The sequence below is a fragment of the Zophobas morio genome, unplaced genomic scaffold, assembly GCF_036711695.1.
Source record: "Zophobas morio isolate AGI-343-1 ecotype UQ-CSIRO unplaced genomic scaffold, CSIRO_AGI_Zmor_V1 ptg000027l, whole genome shotgun sequence".
Lineage (NCBI taxonomy): Eukaryota > Metazoa > Arthropoda > Insecta > Coleoptera > Tenebrionidae > Zophobas > Zophobas morio.
The window spans coordinates 1165062-1192123 of record NW_026972132.1 but is presented as its reverse complement, the minus strand read 5'-3'; the positions used below and the strand labels follow the sequence as shown (position 1 = coordinate 1192123).

General features: G+C 28.9%; 1 protein-coding gene across 4 annotated transcripts in view; it reads left to right on the top strand.

Moving 5' to 3' along the window:
* LOC135136833 (optomotor-blind protein-like) overlaps positions 1-27062 on the top strand; it is a 174480-nt gene that overhangs the window by 66588 nt on the left and 80830 nt on the right. For 2 of the 4 annotated variants that reach the window (XM_064066260.1, XM_064066262.1), the window contains exons 3-4: positions 6980-7093; positions 7468-7621. In XM_064066260.1, the coding sequence (XP_063922330.1) occupies positions 6980-7093; positions 7468-7621 (268 nt within the window). Of the gene's footprint in view, positions 1-6824; positions 6939-6979; positions 7094-7467; positions 7622-27062 lie in introns of all 4 variants that reach the window. The other 2 variants (XM_064066259.1, XM_064066261.1) reach the window with 1 other exon arrangement.

Sequence of the window (27062 nt, the reverse complement as noted above, 5' to 3'; positions counted from 1 at the left end):
TCACATTAATTGTAAAATGATCTCTAAAATATTGTCACAGTTTTCATTCCTTTGTGGTGATGCAAATAATTAAAATAGTGATAATTAGTGCTATTTGTAATTAAGCAGACGTTAATACTAATAAATAATGGTTTTGTGTCAAAATGAAAAAAAAATCCAATCTGGGAATAATCTGATCAATAAAATACGTTCCAAAAATTTGTTCTGATTTTTGTTCTTTTGTGGTCATCTAAATAGTTAAAAGTTTGATGAAATATAAGAGATTATAGTATTCTTTCGAACTCATTAAACAATCAAACAGAAAATTTTGTTGAAATTTTTCAAATTGTTTAAAAAATGTAAAACACAAACAATTCTCGAAATTCTTTTAAACTGTCAAAAGAAAAAAACAGAAGGGATGTATGAGATTCTTCTAAAGCTTTTTAAAAATAAAACAGAGAGATTCTTTTAAACTCATTCAAAAATTAACCAGAAAAAGTCCCCGAGATTCTTTCGAATTTTTTCAAGAATAAAACAACAGAGACTATCAAGATTCTTTCGAATTTATTTAAAAATCAACCAGAAAATTTTCTTTTAAACTGCCAAAAAAAAACATAGATTCTTCTAAAGGGTTTCAAATTAAAACAGAAGAGATCCCCGCGATTCTTTTAAACTTATTCAAAAATTAACCAGAAGGGGTTACCAAGATTTTTTCGAGCTCAATCAGAAATCAACCAGAACATTTTTTCCAGATTTTTCAAATTATTTCAAAAATACAAAGGATTTCCGAGATTGTTTTAAATTCTCAAAAAAAAACCAGAAGTGTTCCCAGGCTTTTGAAAAATACAACAAAAGAGATCTCCGAGAAACTTTTAAACTCTTTAAAAAGTTAACTAGAAAAGTCCCCCACATTCTTTGAAACTTTTTTAAAAATAAAACAAAAGAGATTACAAAGATTCTTTCGAAGTCATTTAAAAATCAATGAGAAAATTTCTCCGAGATTTTTCAAATTATTTAAAAAATAAAATACAAGGGATTCCAGAGATTATTCTAAATTCTCAAAAAAAACAGAACAGATCCCAAAAGTTTTTCGAAAATAAAACAGAAGAGACCTACGAGATTCTTTTAAACACATTCAAAGTGAACCAGAAAAAGTGCTCGAGATTCTTTTAAAGTTTTCTAAAAATAAAAAGAAGTTTCTAAGATTCTTTAGAACTCATTCAAAAATCAACCAGAAAAATCCCCAAAATCTTTCAAATTGTTAAAAAAATAAAAGACATGGGATTCCCGAGATTCATTTAAACTCTTTAAAAAATAAAACAAGGGTTTCTCGAAATTTCTTTAAATTTTCAAAAAAAAAGAAGGCATCTCCGAGGTTCCCCAAATTCTTTAAAAAATAAAACACAAATGGTCTCCCAGATTCTTTTAAACTGATTCAAAAATTAATCAGAAAATTTCTCCAAAAAATTTCCAAATTAAGTATTTAAAAAATAAAACACCAGGGATTCCAGAGATTCTTTCAAATTCTCAAAAAAAGAAGGGATTCTGAAGTTTTTCAAAAAGAAAACAAAAGAAATCCCCGAGATTCTTTTAAACACATTCAAAAATCAACCAGAAAAAATCCCCGTGATTCTTTCAAACTTTCTTAAAAATTAAACACAAGGGATTCCCGAGATTACTTTAAATTCTCAAAAACACAGAAGGATTTTTCAAGATTCTTTCGAACTCATTCAAAAAATCGACCAGAAAAATCCCCAAAATTCTTCGAATTGTTTAAAAAAGACATGGGATTCCCGATTTTTTTTTAAACTCTTTAAAAAATAAAACAGAAATGTTTCTCGAGATTCTTTTAAATTTTTCAAAAAAAAAGAAACAGAAGGGATCCCCGAGTCTCCCCAAATTCTTTAAAAAATAAAACACAAATGGTCTCCGTGATTCTTTTCACCTGATTCAAAATTTAACCAGGAGAAAATATCCCCGAAATTCCTTGAAACTTTTTCAAAAATAAAACAAATAAGATTAACGAGAGTTTTTCGAACTTATCCAAACATTAATCAGAAAATTTCTCCAAAAACTTTCCAAATTAAGTATTTATAAACTAAAATGCAAGAGATTCCAGAGATTCTTTCAAATTCTCAAAAAAAGCAGAGGGGATTCTGAAGTTTTTCAAAAATAAAACAGAAGAGATCTCCCAGACTATTTTAAACTCATTCAAAAATCAACCAGAAAAAAAGCGCCCAGATTCTTTCAAATTTTTTCATAAATAAAACAAAATAGATTACCAAGAATGTTGGAACTCATTCAAAAATCAATCAGAAAAGTTCTCCGAAATTTTTAAAATTATTAAAAAATTTAAAAACAAGGGATTTCCGAGGTTCTTTTAAATTTTCAAAAAAAACAGAAGAGATCCCGAAAGTTTTTCAAAAATAAAATAAAAGAGATCACCACATTCTTTCGAACTCATTCGAAAATTTCTCCGAGACGTTTCAAATTATTTAAAAAATAAAACACAAGGGATTCCCGAGAATCTTTTAAATTCTCAAAAAAAGAACGGAACAGATCCTAGAGTTTTTTAAAACAAAGCAGAGGAGGTTCCTCAAATTCTTTATAAAAGAAGACACAAATGGTCTCCGAGATTCTTTTAAACTCATTCAAAAATTAACCAGAAAAAATCTCTGAGATTCTTTCAAATTTTTTCAAAAATAAAACAAAAGGGATCTCCGAGATTCTTTCGAACTCATGAAAAAACAAATAGAAAAATCCCCGAGCTTCTTCAAATTGTTTAAAAAGAAAACACATTGGATTCCTTTGATTTTTTTTAAACTCTTTAAAAAGTAAAACAGAAGAGATTGCCAAGATTCTTTCGAACACGTTCAAAATTGAATCAGAAAATTTTTCCTAAATTTTTAAAATTATTAAAAAATTACGTACAAACAAGGGATTTCCGAGATTCTTTTAAATGCTCAAAAAAACAGAAGAGATCCCGAAAGTTTTTCAAAAATAAAACAAAAGAGATCAGCCCATTCTTTCGAACTCATTCAAAAATCAATCAGAAAATTTCTCCGAGACGTTTCAAATTATTTAAAAAATAAAACACAAGGGATTCCCGAGAATCTTTTAAATTCTCAAAAAAAAAGGAACGGATCCTAGAGTTTTTTAAAATAAGGCAGAGGAGGTTCCTCAAATTCTTTATAAAAGAAGACACAAATGGTCTCCGAGATTCTTTTAAACTCAATCAAAAATTAACCAGAAAAAATCTCTGAGATTCTTTCAAATTTTTTCAAAAATAAAACAAAAGGGATCTCCGAGATTCTTTCGAACTCATGAAAAAACAAATAGAAAAATCTCCGAACTTCTTCAAATTGTTTAAAAAGCAAACACATGGGATTTCTGTGATTTTTTTAAACTCTTTAAAAAATAAAACAGAAGAGATTGCCAAGATTCTTTCGAACGCATTCAAAATTGAATCAGAAAATTTTTCCTAGATTTTTGAAATTATTAAAAAAATTACGTACAAACAAGGGATTCCCGAGATTCTTTTAAATTCTCAAAAGAAAAACAGAAGGAATCCCAAAAGTTTTTCAAAAATAAAACAAAAGAGATCACCCCATTCTTTCGAACTCATTCAAAAATCAATCAGAAAATTTCTCCGAGGCTTTTCAAATTATTTAAAAAATGAAACACAAGGGATTCCCGAGAATCTTTTAAATTCTCAAAAAAGAACGCAACGGATCCTAGAGTTTTTTAAAATAAAGCAGAGGAGGTTCCTCAAATTCTTTATAAAAGAAGACACAAATGGTCTCCGAGATTCTTTTAAACTCATTCAAAAATTAACCAGAAAAAATCCCTTAGATTCTTTCAAATTTTTTCAAAAATAAAACAAAAGAGATCTCCGAGATTCTTTCGAACTCATGAAAAGACAAATAGAAAAATCCTCGAGCTTCTTCAAATTGTTTAAAAAGAAAACACATGGGATTCCTGTGATTTTTTTAAACTCTTTAAAAAATGAAACAGAAGAGATTGCCAACATTCTTTCGAACTCGTTCAAAATTGAATCAGAAAATTTTTCCTAAATTTTTAAAATTATTAAAAAATTACGTACAAACAAGGGATTTCCGAGATTCTTTTAAATGCTCAAAAAAACAGAAGAGATCCCGAAAGTTTTTCAAAAATAAAACAAAAGAGATCACCCCATTCTTTCGAACTCATTCAAAAATCAATCAGAAAATTTCTCCGAGACTTTTCAAATTATTTAAAAAATAAAACACAAGGGATTCCCGAGAATCTTTTAAATTCTCAAAAAAAAACGGAACGGATCCTAGAGTTTTTTTAAAATAAAGCAGGGGAGGTTCCTCAAATTCTTTATAAAAGAAGACACACATGGTCTCCGAGATTCTTTTAAACTCATTCAAAAATTAACCAGAAAAAATCTCTGAGATTCTTTCAAATTTTTTCAAAAATAAAACAAAAGGGATCTCCGAGATTCTTTCGAACTCATGAAAAAACAAATAGAAAAATCTCCGAACTTCTTCAAATTGTTTAAAAAGCAAACACATGGGATTTCTGTGATTTTTTTAAACTCTTTAAAAAATAAAACAGAAGAGATTGCCAAGATTCTTTCGAACGCATTCAAAATTGAATCAGAAAATTTTTCCTAGATTTTTGAAATTATTAAAAAAATTACGTACAAACAAGGGATTCCCGAGATTCTTTTAAATTCTCAAAAAAAAACACAAGCGATCCCAAAAGTTTTTCAAAAATAAAATAAAAGAGATCACCACATTCTTTCGAACTCATTCGAAAATCAATCAGAAAATTTCTCCGAGACGTTTCAAATTATTTAAAAAATAAAACACAAGGGATTCCCGAGAATCTTTTAAATTCTCAAAAAAAGAACGGAACAGATCCTAGAGTTTTTTAAAACAAAGCAGAGGAGGTTCCTCAAATTCTTTATAAAAGAAGACACAAATGGTCTCCGAGATTCTTTTAAACTCATTCAAAAATTAACCAGAAAAAATCTCTGAGATTCTTTCAAATTTTTTCAAAAATAAAACAAAAGGGATCTCCGAGATTCTTTCGAACTCATGAAAAAACAAACAGAAAAATCTCCGAGCTTCTTCAAATTGTTTAAAAAGAAAACACATGGGATTCCTGTGATTTTTTTAAACTCTTTAAAAATGAAACAGAAGAGATTGCCAAGATTCTTTCGAACTCATTCAAAATTGAATCAGAAAATTTTTCCTAGATTTTTGAAATTATTTAAAAAATTACGTACAAACAAGGGATTCCCGAGATTCTTTTAAATTCTCAAAAGAAAAACAAAAGGAATCCCAAAAGTTTTTCAAAAATAAAACAAAAGAGATCACCAACATTCTTTCGAACTCATTCAAAAATCAATCAGAAAATTTCTCCGAGACTTTTCAAATTATTTAAAAGAAAAAAACACAAGGGATTCCCGAGAATCTTTTAAATTCTCAAAAAAAAAACGGAACGGATCCTAGAGTTTTTTAAAATAAAGCAGGGGAGGTTCCTCAAATTCTTTATAAAAGAAGACACAAATGGTCTCCGAGATTCTTTTAAACTCATTCAAAAATTAACCAGAAAAAATCTCTGAGATTCTTTCAAATTTTTTCAAAAATAAAACAAAAGAGATCTCCGAGATTCTTTCGAACTCATGAAAAAACAAATAGAAAAATCCCCGAGCTTCTTCAAATTGTTTAAAAAGAAAACACATTGGATTCTTTTGATTTTTTTTTAAACTCTTTTAAAAGTAAAACAGAAGAGATTGCCAAGATTCTTTCGAACTCATTCAAAATTGAATCAGAAAATTTTTCCTACATTTTTAAGATTATTAAAAAAATTACGTACAAACAAGGGATTCTCGAGATTCTTTTAAATTCTCAAAAAAACACAAGCGATCCTAAAAGATTTTCAAAAATAAAATAAAAGAAATCACCAACATTCTTTCGAACGAAAGACACAAATGTTCTCCGAGATTCTTTTAGACTCATTCAAAAATTAACCAGAAAAAATCCCTTAGATTCTTTCAAATTTTTTCAAACATAAAACAAAAGAGATCTCCGAGATTCTTTCGAACTCATGAAAAAACAAATAGAAAAATCCTCGAGCTTCTTCAAATCGTTTAAAAAGAAAACACATGGGATTCCTGAGATTTTTTTAAACTCTTTAAAAATTAAAACAATGATTTTTCTTAGATTTTTCAAATTATTAAAAAATAATAATAGTACACATAGTAAAATAAATAAAATAGCAAAAATCAGGATGTTTCTCATCTTAAGTTTCTATGCAATCACACAATACTTTATTTATTTTTCAAAAATTGATATATTATAGCGCGAACTTACGGAATTAATTTCACAACTAGTTTTCCCATTTGAACTGTACAACGTTAATAATAATTTATACTTACAATTTTCCCACAGGTTTTACAGAACTATTCGCCGTTTTCTATTTGAAAAACGTCTTTGTTTTTCGTTCGATACTAGATGATAAACAATTTTTAAAACACTTTTACACTTTACGAAAACCCAACACGAACCAACTGATACAGGAAGAGAACTCGAAAAAAAAGTTGTAGAAGGGCTTGTTGTATTTAACACATCAAAGCTCTTCCCAGAAAAGCAAGAACAAGAAAATTTCTTGTGGCCTAGTTATAATTGACTGTTATAAAAGTGAAAATTGTCGCTGTCAGTGTAACAAGTAAAAAAGCATGTGGAAAACTGCGTTTGTACAATATAGTAATGAATCAAAATAGCGTGATCATTTAACTGTAGTCAGACAATGATCGTTTGATTGAGTTTTACGTCAGTCGCCTATATTTGCAGACAAATGTTTCCCCAGATGAAGTTCAGAGTGTCCGGCTTGGACCTGAAAGCCAAATACATACTCCTATTGGACATAGTCGCCGCAGACGACTACAGATACAAATTCCATAACAGGTGACTACCATGCCATCTCTAATACCTACTCAATGTTTCAGGCGTATGTTTCCTGCCTTCAAAGTACGCGTATCGGGCTTAGACAAAAAATCCAAATATATCCTACTAATGGACATCGTAGCTGCTGACGATTGTAGATATAAATTCCATAACAGGTTAGAACAAAAAAAACTTACTCTTACTTATAATTTCCTCCTCCATTGGTGTTTGATTTAATTAATTTTAAACGAACCTCGTATGCGACAGACCGATCATGACGCTGGGACTTTTCGTTACTTTTCCTCTTCTCTATCGCATTTTCGTTCTGTTCGTACGAAAGGTCGTTCGGGTGTTTGTTTTTCGAGAATCCCGACCCAGCCGATCCAAAAACAGATGCCCGAATTATGTGTGTTTTTTTGAAAGGCACGAAGCATGCGTAATTCTGTCGACCAGTAGACCGAAATAACAAAATCGAGAATTGTGCATTTTTGTTATTTCTGAGTTGCATGTACGGGGTGGCGCGAAAGCTTATTAATCGAAGAACTTACAGCAGGTGGATGGTGGCGGGCAAGGCGGACCCCGAAATGCCCAAAAGGATGTACATCCACCCGGACAGCCCGTCCACGGGGGAGCAGTGGATGCAGAAGGTGGTGTCGTTCCACAAGCTCAAGCTGACGAACAACATCTCCGACAAGCACGGATTCGTAAGTATTTTTTGAGTTTTCCGGGCGAAACGTACGAAACTAAAACCGGGCGGAAAAGTCTACTATCGAAAAAGTAGGTCTCCTGTTTCTGACTGTTGTATTCGATAAATAATTTAATTTAAATTTTTAATAAAAACATTATTACTTAAAAAATGAGAAGAATATCTATTTTCAGGATATATTTTTATTTCGTTCTTGATTTTCTATTTCTATCCCCGAGATTTTTCAAATTGCTTAATAAAAGGGATCCTTGAAAGTCTTCTAAATTCTTTAAAAAATACAAACGACAGAAGTAATTCCCAATATTATTTTAAAGTTTTTCAAAAAAAAAGAAGAAAAAAAAAAGAGATCCGGAGATTCCTCAAATTTGTTAAAAAAAGCACCTATGGTTTTCGAGATTCTTTTAAACCCATTCTAAAATTACCCAGAAAAAATCCAATGATTCTTTCAAAATTTTTCAAAAATAAAAGAGAAAAAATTACCAAGATCCTTTCGAATTCAACCGGAAAACTTCCCCGAATTTTCAAACTGTTTCAAAATAAAAAATAAGTGGTCTTCGAGATTCTTTTAAACCCATTCAAAAATTAAACAAAAAAAATTCCCGAGATTCTTTCAAACTTTGTCAAACATGAAACAGGAGAGATCTCCAAGATTGTTTAAAAGTTATTTTTGGAATATCAGTGAAAATGAATAAGTCGGAAAAATTTCCCGGGATTCTTCAAATTCGTTAAAAAAACGCACATGGTTTTCGAGATTCATTTAAACTCATGCTAAAATTAACCAAAAAAGAATCTCTAGATTCTTTCAAAATGTGTCAAAAATAAAACAGACATTGCCAATATTCTTTCGAACTCAACCAGAAAATTTCCCCAAGATTTTCAAATTGTTTAAAAAAAACCAAAAAGATTTCCGAGATTCTTTTAAATCATAAAAAAAATAAAATAAGACAGAAGAGATCCTCAAGATTCTATTAAACTCATTCGATAATCAAGCAGAAAAAGAGATTCTTTCGAACTCTTTCAAAATGAAAATAAAATAGATTCTTGAGAGTCTTTTAAATTCTTTAAAAAATAAAAACAACAGACGCAATTCCCAAGCTTATTTTAAAGTTTTTCAAAAAAAATAAATAAAAAAAGAGATCCCGAGATTCCTCAAATTCGTTAAAAAAAGCACCTACGGTTTTCGAGATTCTTTTAAACCCATTCTAAAATTACCCAGAAAAAATCCCATGATTCTTTCAAAATTTTTCAAAAAAAAAGAGAAAAAATTACCAAGATCCTTTCAAACTTCCCCGAATTTTCAAACTGTTTCAAAATAAAAAATAAATGGTCTTCGAGAGTCTTTTAAACTCATTCAAAAATTAAACAAAAGAAATTCCCGAGATTCTTTCAAACTTTGTCAAAAATAAAACAGGAGAGATCTCCAAGATAGTTCAAAAGTTATTTTTTGATGATCAGTGAAAATGAATCAGTCAGAAAAATTTCCCGAGGTTCTTTAAATTCGTTAAAAAAACACATATGGTTTTCGAGATTCATTCAAACTCATGCTAAAATTAACCAAAAAAAGAATCTCTAGATTCTTTCAAAATGTGTCAAAAATAAAACAGAAGACATTGCCAATATTGTCTCCAACTCAACCAGAAAATTTCCCCAAGATTTTCAAATTGTTGAAAAAAAGACAAAAGAGATCTCCGAGATTCTTTTAAATCCTCAAAAAAATAAAATAAGACAGAAGAGACCTCAAGATTCTATTAAACTCAGTCAATAATCAAGCAGAAAAAAGAGATTCTTTTAAACTCTTTCAAAAAGAAAATAAAACAGATTCTTGAGAGTCGTTTAAATTCTTTAAAAAATAAAAACAACATACGCAATTCCCAAGATTATTTTAAAGTTTTTCAAAAAAAAAAGAAAAAAAAGAGATCCCGAAATTCCTCAAATTCGTTAAAAAGAGCACCTACGGTTTTCGAGATTCTTTTAAACCCATTCTAAAATTACCCAGAAAAAATCCCATGATTCTTTCAAAATTTTTCAAAAAAAAAGAGAAAAAATTACCAAGATCCTTTCGAACTCAACCGGAAAACTTCCCCGAATTTTCAAACTGTTTCAAAATAAAAAATAAATGTTCTTCGAGATTCTTTTAAACTCATTCAAAAATTAAACAAAAAAAATTCCCGAGATTCTTTCAAACTTTGTCAAAAATAAAACAGGAGGGATCTCCAAGATAGTTTAAAAGTTATTTTTTGAATATCAGTGAAAATGATTCAGTCGGAAAAATTTCCCGAGATTCTTTAAATTCGTTAAAAAAAACAGATATGGTTTTCGAGATTCATTTAAACTCATGCTAAAATTAACCAAAAAAAGAATCTCTAGATTCTTTCAGAATGTGTCAAAAATAAAACAGACATTGCCAATATTCTTTCGAACGCAACCAGAAAATTTCCCCAAGATTTTCAAATTGTTTAAAAAAAACGAAAGAGATTTCCGAGATTCCTTTAAATCCTCAAAAAAATAAAATAAGACAGAAGAGATCCTCAAGATTCTGCTAAACTCATTCAATAATCAAGCAGAAAAAGAGATTCTTACAAACTCTTTCAAAAAGAAAATAAAAGAGATTCTTGCGAGTCGTTTAAATTATTTAAAAAACAAAAACACCAGACGCAATTCCCAAGATTATTTTAAAGTTTTTCAAAAAAAAAAAGAAAAAAAAAGATTCCGAGATTCCTCAAATTCGTTAAAAAAAGCACCTATGGTTTTCGAGATTCTTTTAAACCCATTCTAAAATTTCCCAGAAAAAATCCCATGATTCTTTCAAAATTTTTCAAAAATAAAGGAGAAAAAATTACCAAGATCCTTTGGAACTCAGCCGGAAAACTTCCCCGAATTTTCAAACTGTTTCAAAATAAAAAATAAATGGTCTTCGAGATTCTTTTAAACTCATTCAAAAATTAAACAAAAAATTCCCCAGATTCTTTCAAACTTTGTCAAAAATAAAACAGGAGAGATCTCCAAGATTGTTCAAAAGTTATATTTTGAATATCAGTGAAAATGAATCAGTCAGAAAAATTTCCCGAAATTCTTCAAATTCGTTAAAAAAACACATATTGTTTTCGAGATTCATTTAAACTCATGCTAAAATTAACCAAAAACAGAATCCCTAGGTTCTTTCAGAATGTGTCAAAAATAAAACAGACATTGCCAATATTCTTTCGAACTCAACCAGAAAATTTCCCCAAGATTTTCAAATTGTTTAAAAAAAAAACAAAAGAGATCTCCGAGATTCTTTTAAATCATAAAAAAGATAAAATAAGACAGAAGAGATCCTCAAGATTCTATTAACCTCGTTCAATAATCAAGCAGAAAAACGAGATTCTTTCAAACTCTTTCAAAAAGAAAATAAAAGAGATTCTTGAGAGTCTTTTAAATTCTTTAAAAAATAAAAACAACAGACGCAATTCCCAAGATTATTTTAAAGTTTTTCAAAAAAAAAAGAAAAAAAAGAGATCCCGAAATTCCTCAAATTCGTTAAAAAGAGCACCTACGGTTTTCGAGATTCTTTTAAACCCATTCTAAAATTACCCAGAAAAAATCCCATGATTCTTTCAAAATTTTTCAAAAAAAAAGAGAAAAAATTACCAAGATCCTTTCGAACTCAACCGGAAAACTTCCCCGAATTTTCAAACTGTTTCAAAATAAAAAATAAATGGTCTTCGAGATTCTTTTAAACTCATTCAAAAATTAAACAAAAAAAATTCCCGAGATTCTTTCAAACTTTGTCAAAAATGAAACAGGAGAGATCTCCAAGATTGTTTAAAAGTTATTTTTGGAATATCAGTGAAAATGAATAAGTCGGAAAAATTTCCCGGGATTCTTCAAATTCGTTAATAAAACGCACATGGTTTTCGAGATTCATTTAAACTCATGCTAAAATTAACCAAAAAAAGAATCTCTAGATTCTTTCAAAATGTATCAAAAATAAAACAGACATTGCCAATATTCTTTCGAACTCAACCAGAAAATTTCACCAAGATTTTCAAATTGTTTAAAAGAAAACGAAAGAGATCTCCGAGATTCTTTTAAATCCTCAAAAAAATTAAATAAGACAGAAGAGATCCTCAAGATTCTATGAAACTCGTTCGATAATCAAGCAGAGAAAAGAGATTCTTTCAAACTCTTTCAAAAAGAAAATAAAAGAGATTCTTGAGAGTCGTTTAAATTATTTAAAAAATAAAAACAACTGACGCAATTCCCAAGATTATTTTAAAGTTTTTCAAAAAAAAAGAAAAAGAAGATCTCGAGATTCCTCAAATTCGTTAAAACAAGCACCTATGGTTTTCGAGATTCTTTCAAACCCATTCTAAAATTACCCAGAAAAAATCCCATGATTCTTTCAAAATTTTTCAAAAATAAAAGAGAAAAAATTACCAAGATCCTTTCGAACTCAACCGGAAAACTTCCCTGAATTTTCAAACTGTTTCAAAATAAAAAATAAATGATCTTCGAAATTCTTTTAAACTCATTCAAAAATTAAACAAAAAAATTCCCGAGATCCTTCAAATTGTTTAAAAAATTCAACATAAAAATTCTCGATATTCAAATCTCTCAGAATATGAAAAATTAGCTTCCCCATTTCCGTCTGTTGTCGTCTGTCGTTCGTCTGTTGCTCGTTGGGGATTTTAATCCACATATAATCTCCAAAACTACTAGATTGATTGTTGTAATATTTAACAAGTATGTATTTTAAAAATATCGTGTAAACTTGTCTGATTTGCGATCACCCCCACCAAACGCTTTTTATGACGTCATTTAAAAAGTGCGCAAAGCAACTTTCGCGTTTTCGCATTTTTGAAAACAGTTTTGAGACACATTAAAGAAACGAATCTACTTTTCGTTGTCTGATTTGTGAGCCGCTTTTACTTTTGTACGTTTTGCCCACTTTCGGACACGTTTTCTTTCGTTCGTTCCTTTTTTCCGAGATGAAATTAACGTGAAATGTGGCCCGAAAATGAGATAATTAGTGGAGAATTCGGACGTAAAGTCTGGTTTCGGCTCTTTATGTGGCACTTAATTAGTACAGAGACCACCTATCTTGAACGGGTATTAAATGCAAAGCTAATTCGGTGCTACTGGAAGCAGGGACCAAAAAGGTCTCCGAGATAGCCACCCCGATAAAGAGACGGATTAATTGATTTCGGACGGAAACACACAAGTTTACAATTAGGACGAATTTACGATGGCGTTGACACCGGGGTACCGAAGGTACCGCCACCTGAACTCACTGGGCTTAATTACCCTCTAAAAACTGGGTTATAGTCAACCGAATTTAGCTTTCTGTAAAAAAAAGAAAAAATAAATCGTAATACTTAGTTTCGTCAACTTGAACAGTTATAAAATTTGATGCAGTGATTTCTGATTAAATTTTTTTCTTGACAAACATAAAATCAAGCAACTCATTCTGAATTATTTTCAATCTTCTTAAAATTAGCCGTTTTCTCGAAAATAATGTCAAGTCTGCCACAAAGTTAATTAAACTTGTTTAATCGTCTCCACAAACAATGAAATCATCTGAAAATTCTAAAGATATAGCAATTGTGCCTTAAATTTTACCAAAAAAAAAATAGAATCCTACACCTGTAGTTTATGAATCCGTGTTGAATTTTAAAATTGTATGACAATTTGCAATTTAACTTTGAAACTGCAAAACCGAATACCCTGAAATTTTGCAAACGTTTTAAGGTTGTCATGAGCATATCAACATATTTTCCTGAAAAGTTTATAACTTTAATACACTTTTTTTAATAAAACCTGAACGTGCTCGCTGCGCTCGCATTCTAATCGTTCTTTTTTACAGTTTAGTCTCAGAAGGATTCAAGGGTTCAGTTGTAATAATCAATCTCTAGATTTAAAAAACAGACACTTAGAACACGAGCGCAGTGAGCACGTTCTTCAGGTCTCCCCAGCTTTAGTAATAATAAATAATCACAATTGATTTTAAGATAAAAATTTGGAAATCAAACAAATGAAAAATCGAAAAATCGAAAAACCGAGAAATCGAAACATGGAAAAAATAGAAAAATCTAAAATTTAAAAATTCGAAAAATTGAAATATCGAAATATATAAGAACCGAAAAATTGAAAAATGGAAAAACCTAAAATTTAAAAAATTCAAAAAAGTTAAATTATCAAAAAGATGAAGAGTCAAAAAATGAAAAAAATTGAGAAATCGGAAAGACAAAAAATGGAAAAAACAATCAAATTATTAAAAAATTACAAAGCTGAAATATCGAAGAACTCAGAAAACGGAAAGTTGAAAGGCCAAAAAATCGAAAATTTAAATACGTCAAAACCTGAAAAATCAGAAAAATTGAAGACTCGAAATACATATGTATTGGAAAATTCCAGAAATTGAAACATCGAAAAATTGAAAAACTGAAATTTCGAACGAAAGAAAAATCGAAGAATTGACAAAGTGAAAAATCGAGACATCGAAAAGTCGAAAAATGGAAAAATTGAACAATTGAAATATTCAAAGATCCCATAATTGAAATCGAAAAACTGAAAAATTGAGAAATCGAAAAGCCGCCAAATCGGCTAATTAAACGAGAAATTGAGAAATCGAAAAATCGAAAATTTTGAAACGTCAAAAACTGAAAAATCAAAAAACTGAGAAATTGAAAAGTCAAGAAGTCGAAAAATCGAAAAACCAAAAAATCGATTAATTGAGAAATTGACAAATCGGAAAATTGAAAATTTAGAAACGTCAAAAATAGAAAAATTGAGATATTTAAAAATCGAAAAATTGGGGAATTGAAATATTGAAAAAACCCAAAACCGAAATATCCAAAAATTTTGAAGAAATCGAAGTAAAAATTGAAAAAGAGAAATCGAAACATCAAAAAATTAAAAAATTGAAAAATCTAAAATTCAAGAACTAAAAAATGGAGAAAGCAAAAAATCGAGAAATCGAAAAGTCGAAAAAATTAGAAACGTCAAAAAATGAAACATCGGAAAATTGAGAAATCGAAAAATGAAAAATCGCTAAATCAGTTACTTAAAAAATCGAACAATTGAAAAATCAAAAACCTGAAACATCGGAAAATTGAAAAATTGAAAAATTGTAGGACTGAAAGATTGAAAAATAGAAAAACCGGTATATCGAGAGCTCGATCAATCGAAAATCGAAAAACAAAAACATCGATTAATTGAGAAATTGAGAAATCGAAACATCAAAAATTTAGAAACGTCAAAAACTGAAAAATCAAAAAGTTGAAGGATCGATATCCATATTGAAAAATCCCAAAAACTGAAAAATCGAAAAACCGAATAATCGAAACATCGAAAAATTGAAAAGCTGAAATCTCCAGAAACGAAAGAAAAATTGAAGAATCAAAAAAGTAAAAAATCCAGACAACGAAAAGTCGAAAAATGGAAAAATTGAACAATCAAAATACTGAAAAATCCCATAATTGAAATCGAAAAATTGAAAAGTTGAGGAATCCACGAATTAATCGAGAAATTGAGAAACCAAAAAATCGAAAATTTAGAAACGTCAAAAACTGAAAAAGTGAAAAATCGTGAAACTGAAATATCGCAAAATTGAGAAATCGATAAATAAAAAACCCGCAAAATCAAATATTAAAAAAATCGAACCATAGAAAAACAAAAACCTGGAAAATCGAAAAATTGAAAAATTGGAGGATTAAAAAACTGAAAAATCGAGAAGCCGAAAAACTAAAAAAGCAATTCATCGAAAAATTGAAAAATCGAAAAACTGTAAAACTAAAAAATTGAGAAACTAAAAAATAGCGAAATGGAGAACTCCAGAAATCGAAAATCGAAAAACCAAAATCGAGAAATTGAGAAATCGAGACCTCGAAAATTTAGAAACGTCAAAAATTGAAAAATCGGAAAACCCGAATATTTAAAAAGAGGAAAATTGAAGATTCGAAATGCATATTGAGAAATGCCCAAACTGAATTACCGAAAAAATGAGATCGAACAAAAATTGAGAAATCGGAAAATTGAAAAATCGAGAAATCGAATTATTGAAGAATTAAATATTGAAAAATCCCAAAAATTGCAAAAGCAAATATTTAAAAAATCAAATAGAAACTTAAAAAGTGGAAAAATTGAAAAATCGAGAAATTGTAGAACTAAAAAACCGAAAAGTCGAAAAACCAAAACATCGATTGACCGAGAAATTGAGAAATCGAAAATCAAAAATTTAGAAGCGTCAAATATTGAATTGAAAAATCCAAAAATTTAAAATTCGAAAAATCGAAGAATCGAAGAATTAAAATATCGATAAATAGAAACATTAAAAGATCAAAAAATTGAAAAATCCAAAATCCGAAAACCGAAAAATTGAAAAAGTAAAAAATTGGGAAAGCGAAAATTCGAAAAATGAAAAAATTGAAGAATCGAAATATTGAAAAATCCCATAACTGAATCATCGACAAATTGAAAAATCGAAAAATGAAAAGACTGCAAAATTAAATACATATTTAAAAAATCGAACTGAAAAATCAGAAACCTGGAAAATTGAAAAATTGGGGAAGTGAAAAACTGAAAAATCGAAAGGTTTAAAAACCAAAAAATCGATTAATCAAGGAGGAATTGAAAAATTAAAAATTTGGAAACCTCAAAAACTGAATAATCGAAAAATTGGAGAATCGGAAAATTGAAAAGTCGTAAAACTGAAACGTCAGAAAATTGAGATTTTTTATTCAAAAGTGAAAATATCTAGGAATCTAAATCGAAAATTCGAGAAATTGACAGATCGAAAAATTGTTAAAGATCGACAATTTTGATTTTTTTCCAAAAATCTCGAAAACTTGAAGAATTCAAATTAAGAAATCGAAGAAAAAATGAAAAAGAGAAATCGAAATATCAAAATGTTGAAAAACCTAAAATTCAAAAACTGCAAAACTCAATAATCGAAAGAATAAAAATCGAGAAATCGAAAAGTCGAAAAATGGTAAAATTGAGAAATTGTAATATTGAAAATCCATCCCTTAACTGAAACATCGAAATATTGAGAAATCAAAAACTTGAAAAATAGTGAAATCGAAAAGTCGAAAACCAAAAAATCGATTAATCGAGAAATTGAGAAATAGTAGGAAAAATTGAAAAATAAAAAAAAACGAAAAAAGAAATAGTTATTTAAATAATCGAATTGAAAAATCAAAAACCTGACAAGTAGAAAAATAGAAGAATAGGGAAATTGTAGAAATAAAAAACTAAAAATTCGAAAAATTTAGAAACCGACAACTCGAGAAATCGAAAATCGAAAAACTAAAACATCGATTAGTTGAGAAATTGAGAAATCGAAAAAGCAAAAATTTAGAAACGTCAAAAATTGAAAAATTGAAAAATCGAAATATTGAAAAATGCCCACACTGAATTAAGAAAAATCAAAAAATCAAAAATTAAAATATTGAAAAATCTAAAATTTAATAAAAGAAAAAGTGAATAAACGAAAAATGAAAAAAATGAAGAATCCAAATATTGAAATTGAAAAATAAAAACCACAAAATCAAGTATTGAAAAGAAAGAAAAAATAAAAGAAATGAAAAATAAAAAAAAAAGAAAAATCGAAAAATTGGAGAAGTGAAAAGTTGAAAAATCGAATAATTGAGAAATCGAGGTGTCTAATAACGAAAAAATTTTTGGATTCAAATATAAATATCCAGAAATCGAAAATTGGAAAAATTGAGAAATCGAAAAATTGTTACAATTTTGATTTATTTTTTCAAAAATCTCGATGTCTCGGATAAAAATTCAACACGGATTCATAAACCACAATTTTAGGATTATGCTATTTTTGAGCATTTAAATAAGTAATATTCATTTTAATCTTAAAACGTTTGCAAGATTTCAAAGCATTCGATTTTGCAATTGCAAAGTTAAATTGTAAAATGTTACACAATTTTGATTTTTTTCCAAAAATCTGGACGTCAACACGGATTCATAAAGCACAAATAGAGGACTACGTTATTCTACAATATTTAAATAACATTTACTATTAATTGACCTGACCTGACCTGAGCGAACCTGACTTAACCCGCCATGACGTGACAAGCGTCAGATCTTCTTTGTCTCTATACAAATACCTAAGTTGCTCGCTTCGCTCACTCCAAAAATCTTCCCCCCACCCCATCGCCGCCACTCCACACCACCAAACAACGAAGACGACACAACCCTGAATTAGTAATAGCAACGTCACCCTCCGCCGAATTACCCCCCTTCCCTCTTGCCGCGTCCTTTTTGCCATGTTCGGTGTTAAATGCATAATATATGGTGTAGTGCATGTCTTATTCACAAGACGGCTGACCCCGCCCCCGGGGCGTGCCGCTCCGCTTAGGGCCCAAGGAAGCCCCGTATATTCCCGTCGCCCTGAGCCCTCGCGAAAAATATCGAGCGCCCTTTCGCACCAAATCCGCCGCTCGTATAATTGGCGTAATCGAGGCGAAGGCCGAGGACGGTTTCGGTGCGACGAGTATCGACGGCTCGGAGTGATGCATCCCCGAGATTAAAGACAGGTCGCGCGATCGCCCCCAGAGGGAGCGGGAGACGGTTTAAAGGGCAGGGGTTGTTAAAAGCTTACTGCAGGGGATGATGTAACCGAACCACCGCACACACCGGCTTATACTTCTGTAAATTTGTGTAATGCGATTTCGGCGGCGGTATCAATAGACGACGGGGTGGAGGGATGGGGTGGGTTCGGGAAATTAAAAGTGTTGGGGGATGGAGAGAATGTGTGCAATTACTAAGAAATCTTGTAAACTGTATATTTAGTAAAAAAAATTGACGAAGGTTATTTCGACAGAACTTCCCTCGCCACTGAAGTGCAAGTTAGATTGGAACTTTGAATAATCATAAAAAAATTTGGGATTTTCGTTTTCTGATAATAATCTATAAAGTAAAACCTAGTGACATAAATACACTTCGGCAACGTTTTAACTTAAACTTTTCAATTTTTCAATTCTCCAACGTGTGAATTTTTCAGTTTTTGGAGATTGCTACTTTGCAATTTCACGAGTTTTCAAATTTTGGATTGAAAATTTTCTAGTTTTTATTCTAAATATCTAGATATTTCACAAATTATATCAATTTTAATGTTACAGTTTTTCAACTTCAATTTTGACGATTCTGTACATTTTCTTCTTTCCAATTTCTCGATTAATTTTTTTTTCGAATTTAAGTTTCCCGATTCTTAGTTTTTCTGTTTCGATTTTTCGATTTTCCGATTTTTTAGTTTTTAGAGTTTTAATTTTTCGGTATTTCAACTTTTCGAATTAAAAAAATGGAAAAATTGCAAATTTGGAAAATTGAAGAAACGAAAACTTGAAATTGTTTTATATTTCCTCAATTTCAATTTTAATTTCTTCAGATTTTTGTTTCTTCAGTTTTTAGATTTTGCAATTTTTCGGTTTTTCGATTCTTCGGTTTTTCATTTCTTCAAATTTTCGATCTACAATTTTCGCGTCAGTTTTTTGCGCTCTTTATTTTTGTAGTTTTTCGATGTTCCAATTTTATAATACATATTTGGTTTTTTAATTTTTTTAATTTTTCAATTTTTCGGTTCTTTAGTTTCTTCAATTTTAATTTTTAAGACATCTTCGAACTTTCATTTTTAAATTTTACAGTTTTTTCGATTTTCCAAATTTTGGATGGTTTTTTGGATTTTGCAATTTTTAGATTTACAATTTGACGACTTTTCAATTTTTAATTTTTCCATTTTTGGATCTTTCAGTTTTTCCATCTACAATTTTTGGGTTTCAACATTTTTCATGATTTTTCAATTTTTGGTTAAATTTTAGAATTTTTCGATTTCTCGACGTCTAATTTTTCAGTTTTCCGACCTTTCAATGTTGCAGCTCCACTTTACAATTTTGACGATTTTTTAAATTTTTGGGTTTGCCAATTTCTCGATTCACAAATTTTTTCGAATTTTTATCTTTCAATGTTTCAATTTTTTTCAGTTTCTTTGGTTCGATCTGCAATTTTTGGATTTTCCACCTTTTCGATTATCAGTTTTTCGTTTTTTAGTTTTTCAGTTTCAATTCTTGGATACATTTTCCTTTATTCGATTTTTAATTTTTGCGTTCCATATAATATTTTAATTTTCCAGCTTCACAATTTTGACGATTCTATAATTTTTTTCTTCCTAATTTTTCGACTAAGATTCTTAGTTTTCTTTTCCGATTTTTTGGTTTTTGGATTTTCAGTTTTTCCAATCTTTTAATCGATTTTTCAACTTTTCGAATCAAAAAATGGAAAAATCACAAAATTATAAAATTGAAAAAACTGAAATTGAGGAAACGAAAAATTGTTCTTTTTTGTTCTCTTTAATTCTTCCATTATTCGATTTTTCAATGATTCAACTTCAATTTTTCTTTTCTTCAATTTTTTATCGTTTTGATTTTTTATTTTCTTAATTTTTACTAATTTTGAGTTTTTAATGTCCCGAATTTATAATTTTTTGTATTTCCATTTAAAATTTTTCAATTTTTCGTTTCTTGAATTTTCCGATTTTCAATTTTTCAGTTTTCTGTTCCTTCAATTTTTAGATTTTGCTATTTTTCTGTTTAAAATTTCTCGAGTTTTTCGTTTTTTATTTTCTTTATTTTTACAATTATTCTGTTTTTCAATGTTCCGATTTTATAATTTTTCGTTTTTTTAGTTTCAATTTTTCCAACTTTTCGTTTCTTCAATTTTTCGAATTGCAATTTTCCAATTTTCCATTTTTTGTTTCTTCAATTCTTAGATTTTTCAATTTTTCGATTCGTAATTTTACGAGTTCCCAATTTTTAATTTTTCAATTTTTCGATTTTTCAGTCTTCCCATTTACAACTTTTCGTTTCGGTTTTTTCGTTTCTTTATTTTTTCAACTTTTCGGTTTTTTACTGTTCTGATCTTACAATTTTTTCTTTTTTCAAAGTGAAATTTTTCAATTCAATGTATCGATGTTTCATCTTTTAGATATTTTTAATTTTTAGTTTTTTCAGTTTTAGATTTTTAGATTTTTTAGTCTCTGGATTTTTCAATTTTTCGTTTCTTTAATTTTTGATTTGCAATTTTTCTAGTTTTCCCTTTAAATATTTCAATTTTTTAATCTTCAAATCATCATTTTTAATTTTTTTGTTTCAATTTTTAGATTGTGCTATTTTTCGATTTAAATTTTAGGGAGTTTTCAATTTCTAGTTTATCGTCTCGACTTTTTATTTTCTAAATTTTGACTAATTTTGAATTTTTAATGTCCCGATTTTATAATTTTTTGTTTTTCCATTTCAATTTTTTCAATGTTTTGTTTCTTGAATTTTCCGATTTTCAAATTTCCAGTTTTCTGTTCCTTCAATTTTTAGATTTTGCTATTTTTCGATTTAAATTTTAGGGAGTTTTCAATTTCTAGTTTATCGTCTCGACTTTTTATTTTCTAAATTTTGACTAATTTTGAATTTTTAATGTCCCGATTTTATAATTTTTTGTTTTTCCATTTCAATTTTTTCGATGTTTTGTTTCTTGAATTTTCCGATTTTCAAATCTTCAGTTTTCTATTCCTTCAATTTTTAGATTTTGCTATTTTTCTGTTTAAAATTTCTCGAGTTTTTCGTTTTTTATTTTCTTTATTTTTACAATTTTTCTGTTTTTCAATATTCCGATTTTGTAATTTTTCGTTTCTTTAGTTTCAATTTTTCCAACTTTTCGTTTCTTCAATTTTTCGAATTGCTTCAATTCTTAGATTTTTCAATTTATCGATTCGTAATTTTATGAGTCCCCAATTTTTAATTTTTCAACTTTTCGTTTCGGTTTTTTCTTTTCTTTATTTTTTCAACTTTTCGGTTTTTCACTGTTCTGATCTTATAATTTTTTCTTTTTTCAAAGCGAAATTTTTCAATTTATCCGTTTTTCATTTTTTAGTTTTTTTTTATTTTTAGTTTGTTCAGTTTTAGATTTTTAGATTTTTCAGTCTCTCGATTTTTCAATTTTTCGTTTCTTTAACTTTTGATTAGCAATTTTTCTAGTTTTCAATTATTACTGGATTTCAAACCTTTTTCATTTATACGGTTTTTCAATGCTACAGTTTTTAGGCTATACAATTTTGACGATTCTATAATTTTTCAATTTTACAATTTTTAGGATTTCAAAATTTGCATTCGATTTTTTTTCTTCTTTCCAATTTTTCGATTCATTAATTTTTTTTTCAATTTTTAAGATTTTTCGTTTCTTCAATTCTTCGATTTGCAATTTTTGATTTTGCGGTTTTTCCCTTTTTTCCCTTTTTTCAGTTTTTGCGATTTTTCAGTCTTCTCCGATTTTTTAGTTTTTCGATTTTTCAACTGTTCAAAAAGAAATGATAAAAGTACAAAACTGTAAAATTGAAAAACTAAAAATGAAAAAACGTACAAAAAGTATAAAAATCAAGACCTTGAAATATTGAAGAAACGAAAATGGAAAAACTGAAAGATTAAAAATTGAGAAATTAAAAATCGAAAAAGTACAAAATCGAAAAAACGAAACATTGTAAAATCGAAATATTGAAAATTAAAAAATAGGAAAAACGAATAATTGAGAAATCCAAAAATTGTAAAATCGAAAAATTAAATAATTGAAAAGTCGAGGAATGGAAAAATCAAAAATTGAAAGTTTGGAGAACTGAATAAAGAAAAATCATAAAATCGAAAATAACATTGAAAAAAATAAAAGAAATAAAAAATGAAAAATTGTATTATAAAATATAGAAAAGTAATAAAGAATCGGGAAAATGAAAAATAAAAGTAAAGCAAATGAAAATATCCACTCCTTTGCCCTCTCTCTCCTTTCTTGGTTTTGCCTCTCTCTCCAGTTTCATTAATTGACATTTAATCTCACTATGGTGTCAAAATCGATACTCGGCGTCGATTTTAGTTCCACCCTGTATCTCCGTCCGTCACATCCCTGTACATCGCGTGTCGTCCCGACGCCTCGCCATCGAAAAGCGCACCCTCCTTAAGGCCCACGTTCGTGTAAAAAGCCCCCCTCGTTCGCACTCTGCCCCCTCGAGCGGCGCACGCGAAAGCCGCCCTTACGGCCCCCCGCGTACGGCCGATTTTGACGTATTTTTTCTGTGCTAGTAATTTTGGAGTGTTAATACAACTTCGAAATGGCCACTAATGCTTTCGAGGTGTTTGCCTTATGCGAGGCTGGCACGCGATCCGGCTATATATGTGTTCGGCGGGGGCGGCGTACTCGGGGGCGGTTTCGGGCGCGACAACACGGAGAGACCCATAATGTTTTATTTACCTGGATTTGCCGGATATTGACGGAAAACGCTCCGCCGACGCGCCATCTCGCACACAAATATTTAATTTCTGATGGGAGAAAAAGCGAAAAATTTTTAAAGGAAATGACGGTATCGATCGGGGCCGGCTTTCGTGTCTTCATCACATGAACGGTTTTATTTTAATTTTGTCAAAGTTTTATGGAAAAATACGCAATCTTTATGGGTGGGGGCGATTTTCGGGTTTTATGGGGGTTTGAGTATTATATTATAATTGTATAAAAATAAATGAGGCGTAAAGTCAAAGAGTTGATTAAATTCTGAAGGTGATTTGGCACTTGTAAGAAATTTCTATCAATTTATCACTAGTTGGTCCCTTATGAAACAGGGTGACTTTAAATTTCCGGAATTTCGAATTTTATTTGTTGAACAAATTAAAAATGGCTCAAATGTGAAAATGAGAAACCATTTTTTCAAAGTTTAAGATAACAAAAACGAATTTTGCAATATGTCTGAGAAGTTTACAGCTCTGAAGAATCCCCAGTTTTGGTACGAAAATCCTTAAAATTGACCAATGACAAGGGTTTTAGGCTTTTTCAATTAAACGTGAAATTTGCAAGCTCCGAAGAATTTCGATTTCATTTAATTATTGTCAATACTAACTTGAAATAACTCTAAAATCAAGAAAAAATAGCAATTTTGAAAATTTTAAAAACCAAAACTAACATTAATCTAAATTCGAGACTCATGTAATTTTCGAAAATTTCTCTATCTGACACGCGAAAAGAAAAAATTTGTGTATCTAGAAATATTTCACCTTTTTAACAGTCTTGCAAATGAACTAAAAAAAATATGAAACAGGGTGATTTTAAATTCCCGGAATTTCGAATTTTATTTGTTGAACAAATTAAAAATGGCTCAAATGTGAAAATGAGAAACCATTTTTTCAAAGTTGAAGATAACAAAAACGAATTTTGCAATATATCTGAGAAGTTTACAGCTCTGAAGAATCCCCAGTTTTGGTACGAAAATCCTGAAAATTGACCGATGACAACGGTTTTGGGATTTTTCAATTAAACGTGAAATTTGCAAGCTCCGAAGAATTTCGATTTCATTTAATTATTGTCAATACTAACCTGAAATAACTCTAAAATTACGAAAAAATAGCAATTTTGAAAATTTTAAAAACCAAAATTAATATTAATCTAAATTAGAGACTCATGTAATTTTCGAAAATTTTTCTATCTGACACACGAAAAGAAAAAATTTGTGTATCTAGAAATATTTCACCTTTTTAGCAGTCTTGCAAATGAACTAAAAAAATTATGAAACAGGGTGATTTTAAATTTCCGGAATTTCGAATTTTATTTGTTGAACAAATTAAAAATGGCTCGAAGGTGAAAATGAGAAACCATTTTTTTAAAGTTTTAAATAACAAAAACGAATTTTGCAATATATCTGAGACGTTTACAGCTGTAAAGAATCTCCAGTTTTGGTACGAAAATCCTGAAAATTGACCGATGACAACGGTTTTAGGCTTTTTCAATTAAACATGAAATTTGCAAACTCCGAAAAATTTCAATTTTATTTAATTATTGTCAATGCTAACCTGAAATAACTCTAAAATTACGAAAAAATAGCAATTTTGAAAATTTTAAAAACCAAAACTAATATTAATCTAAATCAGAGACTCATATAATTTTCGAAAATATCTCTATCTGACACAAGAAAAGATAAAATTTGTGTATCTAGAAATATTTCACCTTTTTAACAGTCTTGCAAATGAACTAAAGAAAATTATGAAACAAGGTGATTTTAAATTTCCGGAATTTCGAATTTTATTTGTTGAACAAATTAAAAATGGCTCAAATGTGAAAATGAGAAAGCATTTTTTCAAAGTTTAAGATAACAAAAACGAATTTTGCAATATATCTGAGACGTTTACAGCTGTAAAGAATCCCCAGTTTTGGTACGAAAATCCTGAAAATTGACCAATAACAACGATTTTAGGATTTTTCAATTAAATGTGAAATTTGCAAGCTCCGAAGAATTTCGATTGCATTTAATTATTGTCAATACTAACCAGAAATAACTCTAAAATTACGAAAAAATAGCAATTTTGAAAATTTTAAAAACCAAAACTAATATTAATCTAAATTAGACACTCATGTAATTTTCGAAAATATTTGAAATTTGCACCACCGAAAAATTTCGATTTCATTTAATTTTCAGAACTAACTTGAAATAACCTTTAAAGTAACAGAAAATATCAATTTTGAAAAGTTTAAATGCCAAAACTGAAAGTTAAACTAAATTTGACACTTACGTATTTTTCGAAAATTTTTTTATTTGACACACGAAAACAAAAAGTGAGCATACTTACAAACATTTCCCTTTTTCACATTCTTGCACTTGAAACTAAAAAGAATCTTACGAAACAGTGTGACTTTAAATTTCAAGAATTGCGTTTTTTTTTTGTTAAACAAATTAAAAATTGTTCAAATGTGAAAATGAGAAACTATTTTTTCAAAGTTGAAGATAACAAAAACGAATTTTGCAATATGTCTGAGAAGTTTACAGCTCTTAAAGATGCTCACTTTTGATACAAAAATAATGAAAATTGACCGACGACAACAGTTTTGGATTTTTTCAATTAAAATTGAAATTTGCAATCTCCGAAGAATTTCGATTCCATTTAATTTTCAAATCTAACTTGAAATAACCCTTAAAGTAACAAAAAATAGCAATTCTGAAAAGTTTAAATGCCAAAACCAAAAGTCAAACTAAATTTGACACTCACGTAATTTTCGAAAAATTTTTTATTTGACACACGAAAAGAAAAATGATTATACTTACAAATATTTCCCTTTTTCACATTCTTGCAATTGAAACTGAAAAGAATCTTATGAAACAGGGTGACTTTAAATTTCAGGAATTTCGATTTTTTTTGTTAAACAAATTAAAAATGGTTCAAACGTGAACATGAGAAACTATTTCTTCAAAGTTGAAGATAGCAAAAACGAATTTTACAATATGTCTGAGGAGTTTACAGCTCTTAAAGATGCTCACTTTTGATACAAAAATAATGAAAATTGACCGACGACAACAGTTTTGGATTTTTTCATTTAAAATTGAAATTTGCAACCTCCGAAGAATTTGGATTTCATTTAATTTTCAAAACTAACTTGAAATAATCCTTTAAGTAACAGAAAATAGCAATTTTGAAAAGTTTAAATGGCAAAACTAAAAGTTAAACTAAATTTGACACTCACGTAATTTTCGAAAAATTTTTTATTTGACCCACGAAAGGAAAAAATGAGTATACCTACAAATACTTCCCTTTTTCACACTCTTGTACTTGAAACTATAAAGAATCTTACGAAACAGTGTGACTTTAAATTTCAAGAATTACGATTTTTTTTTGTTAAACAAATTAAAAATGGTTCAAATGTGAAAATGAGAAACTATTTTTTCAAAGTTGAAGATAGCAAAAACGAATTTTACAATATGTCTGAGAAGTTTACAGCTCTTAAAGATGCTCACTTTTGATACAAAAATAATGAAAATTGACCGACGACAACAGTTTTGGATTTTTTCAATTAAAATTGAAATTTGCAATCTCCGAAGAATTTCGATTCCATTTAATTTTCAAATCTAACTTGAAATAACCCTTAAAGTAACAAAAAATAGCAATTCTGAAAAGTTTAAATGCCAAAACCAAAAGTCAAACTAAATTTGACACTCACGTAATTTTCGAAAAATTTTTTATTTGACACACGAAAAGAAAAATGATTATACTTACAAATATTTCCCTTTTTCACATTCTTGCAATTGAAACTGAAAAGAATCTTATGAAACAGGGTGACTTTAAATTTCAGGAATTTCGATTTTTTTTGTTAAACAAATTAAAAATGGTTCAAACGTGAACATGAGAAACTATTTCTTCAAAGTTGAAGATAGCAAAAACGAATTTTACAATATGTCTGAGGAGTTTACAGCTCTTAAAGATGCTCACTTTTGATACAAAAATAATGAAAATTGACCGACGACAACAGTTTTGGATTTTTTCATTTAAAATTGAAATTTGCAACCTCCGAAGAATTTGGATTTCATTTAATTTTCAAAACTAACTTGAAATAATCCTTTAAGTAACAGAAAATAGCAATTTTGAAAAGTTTAAATG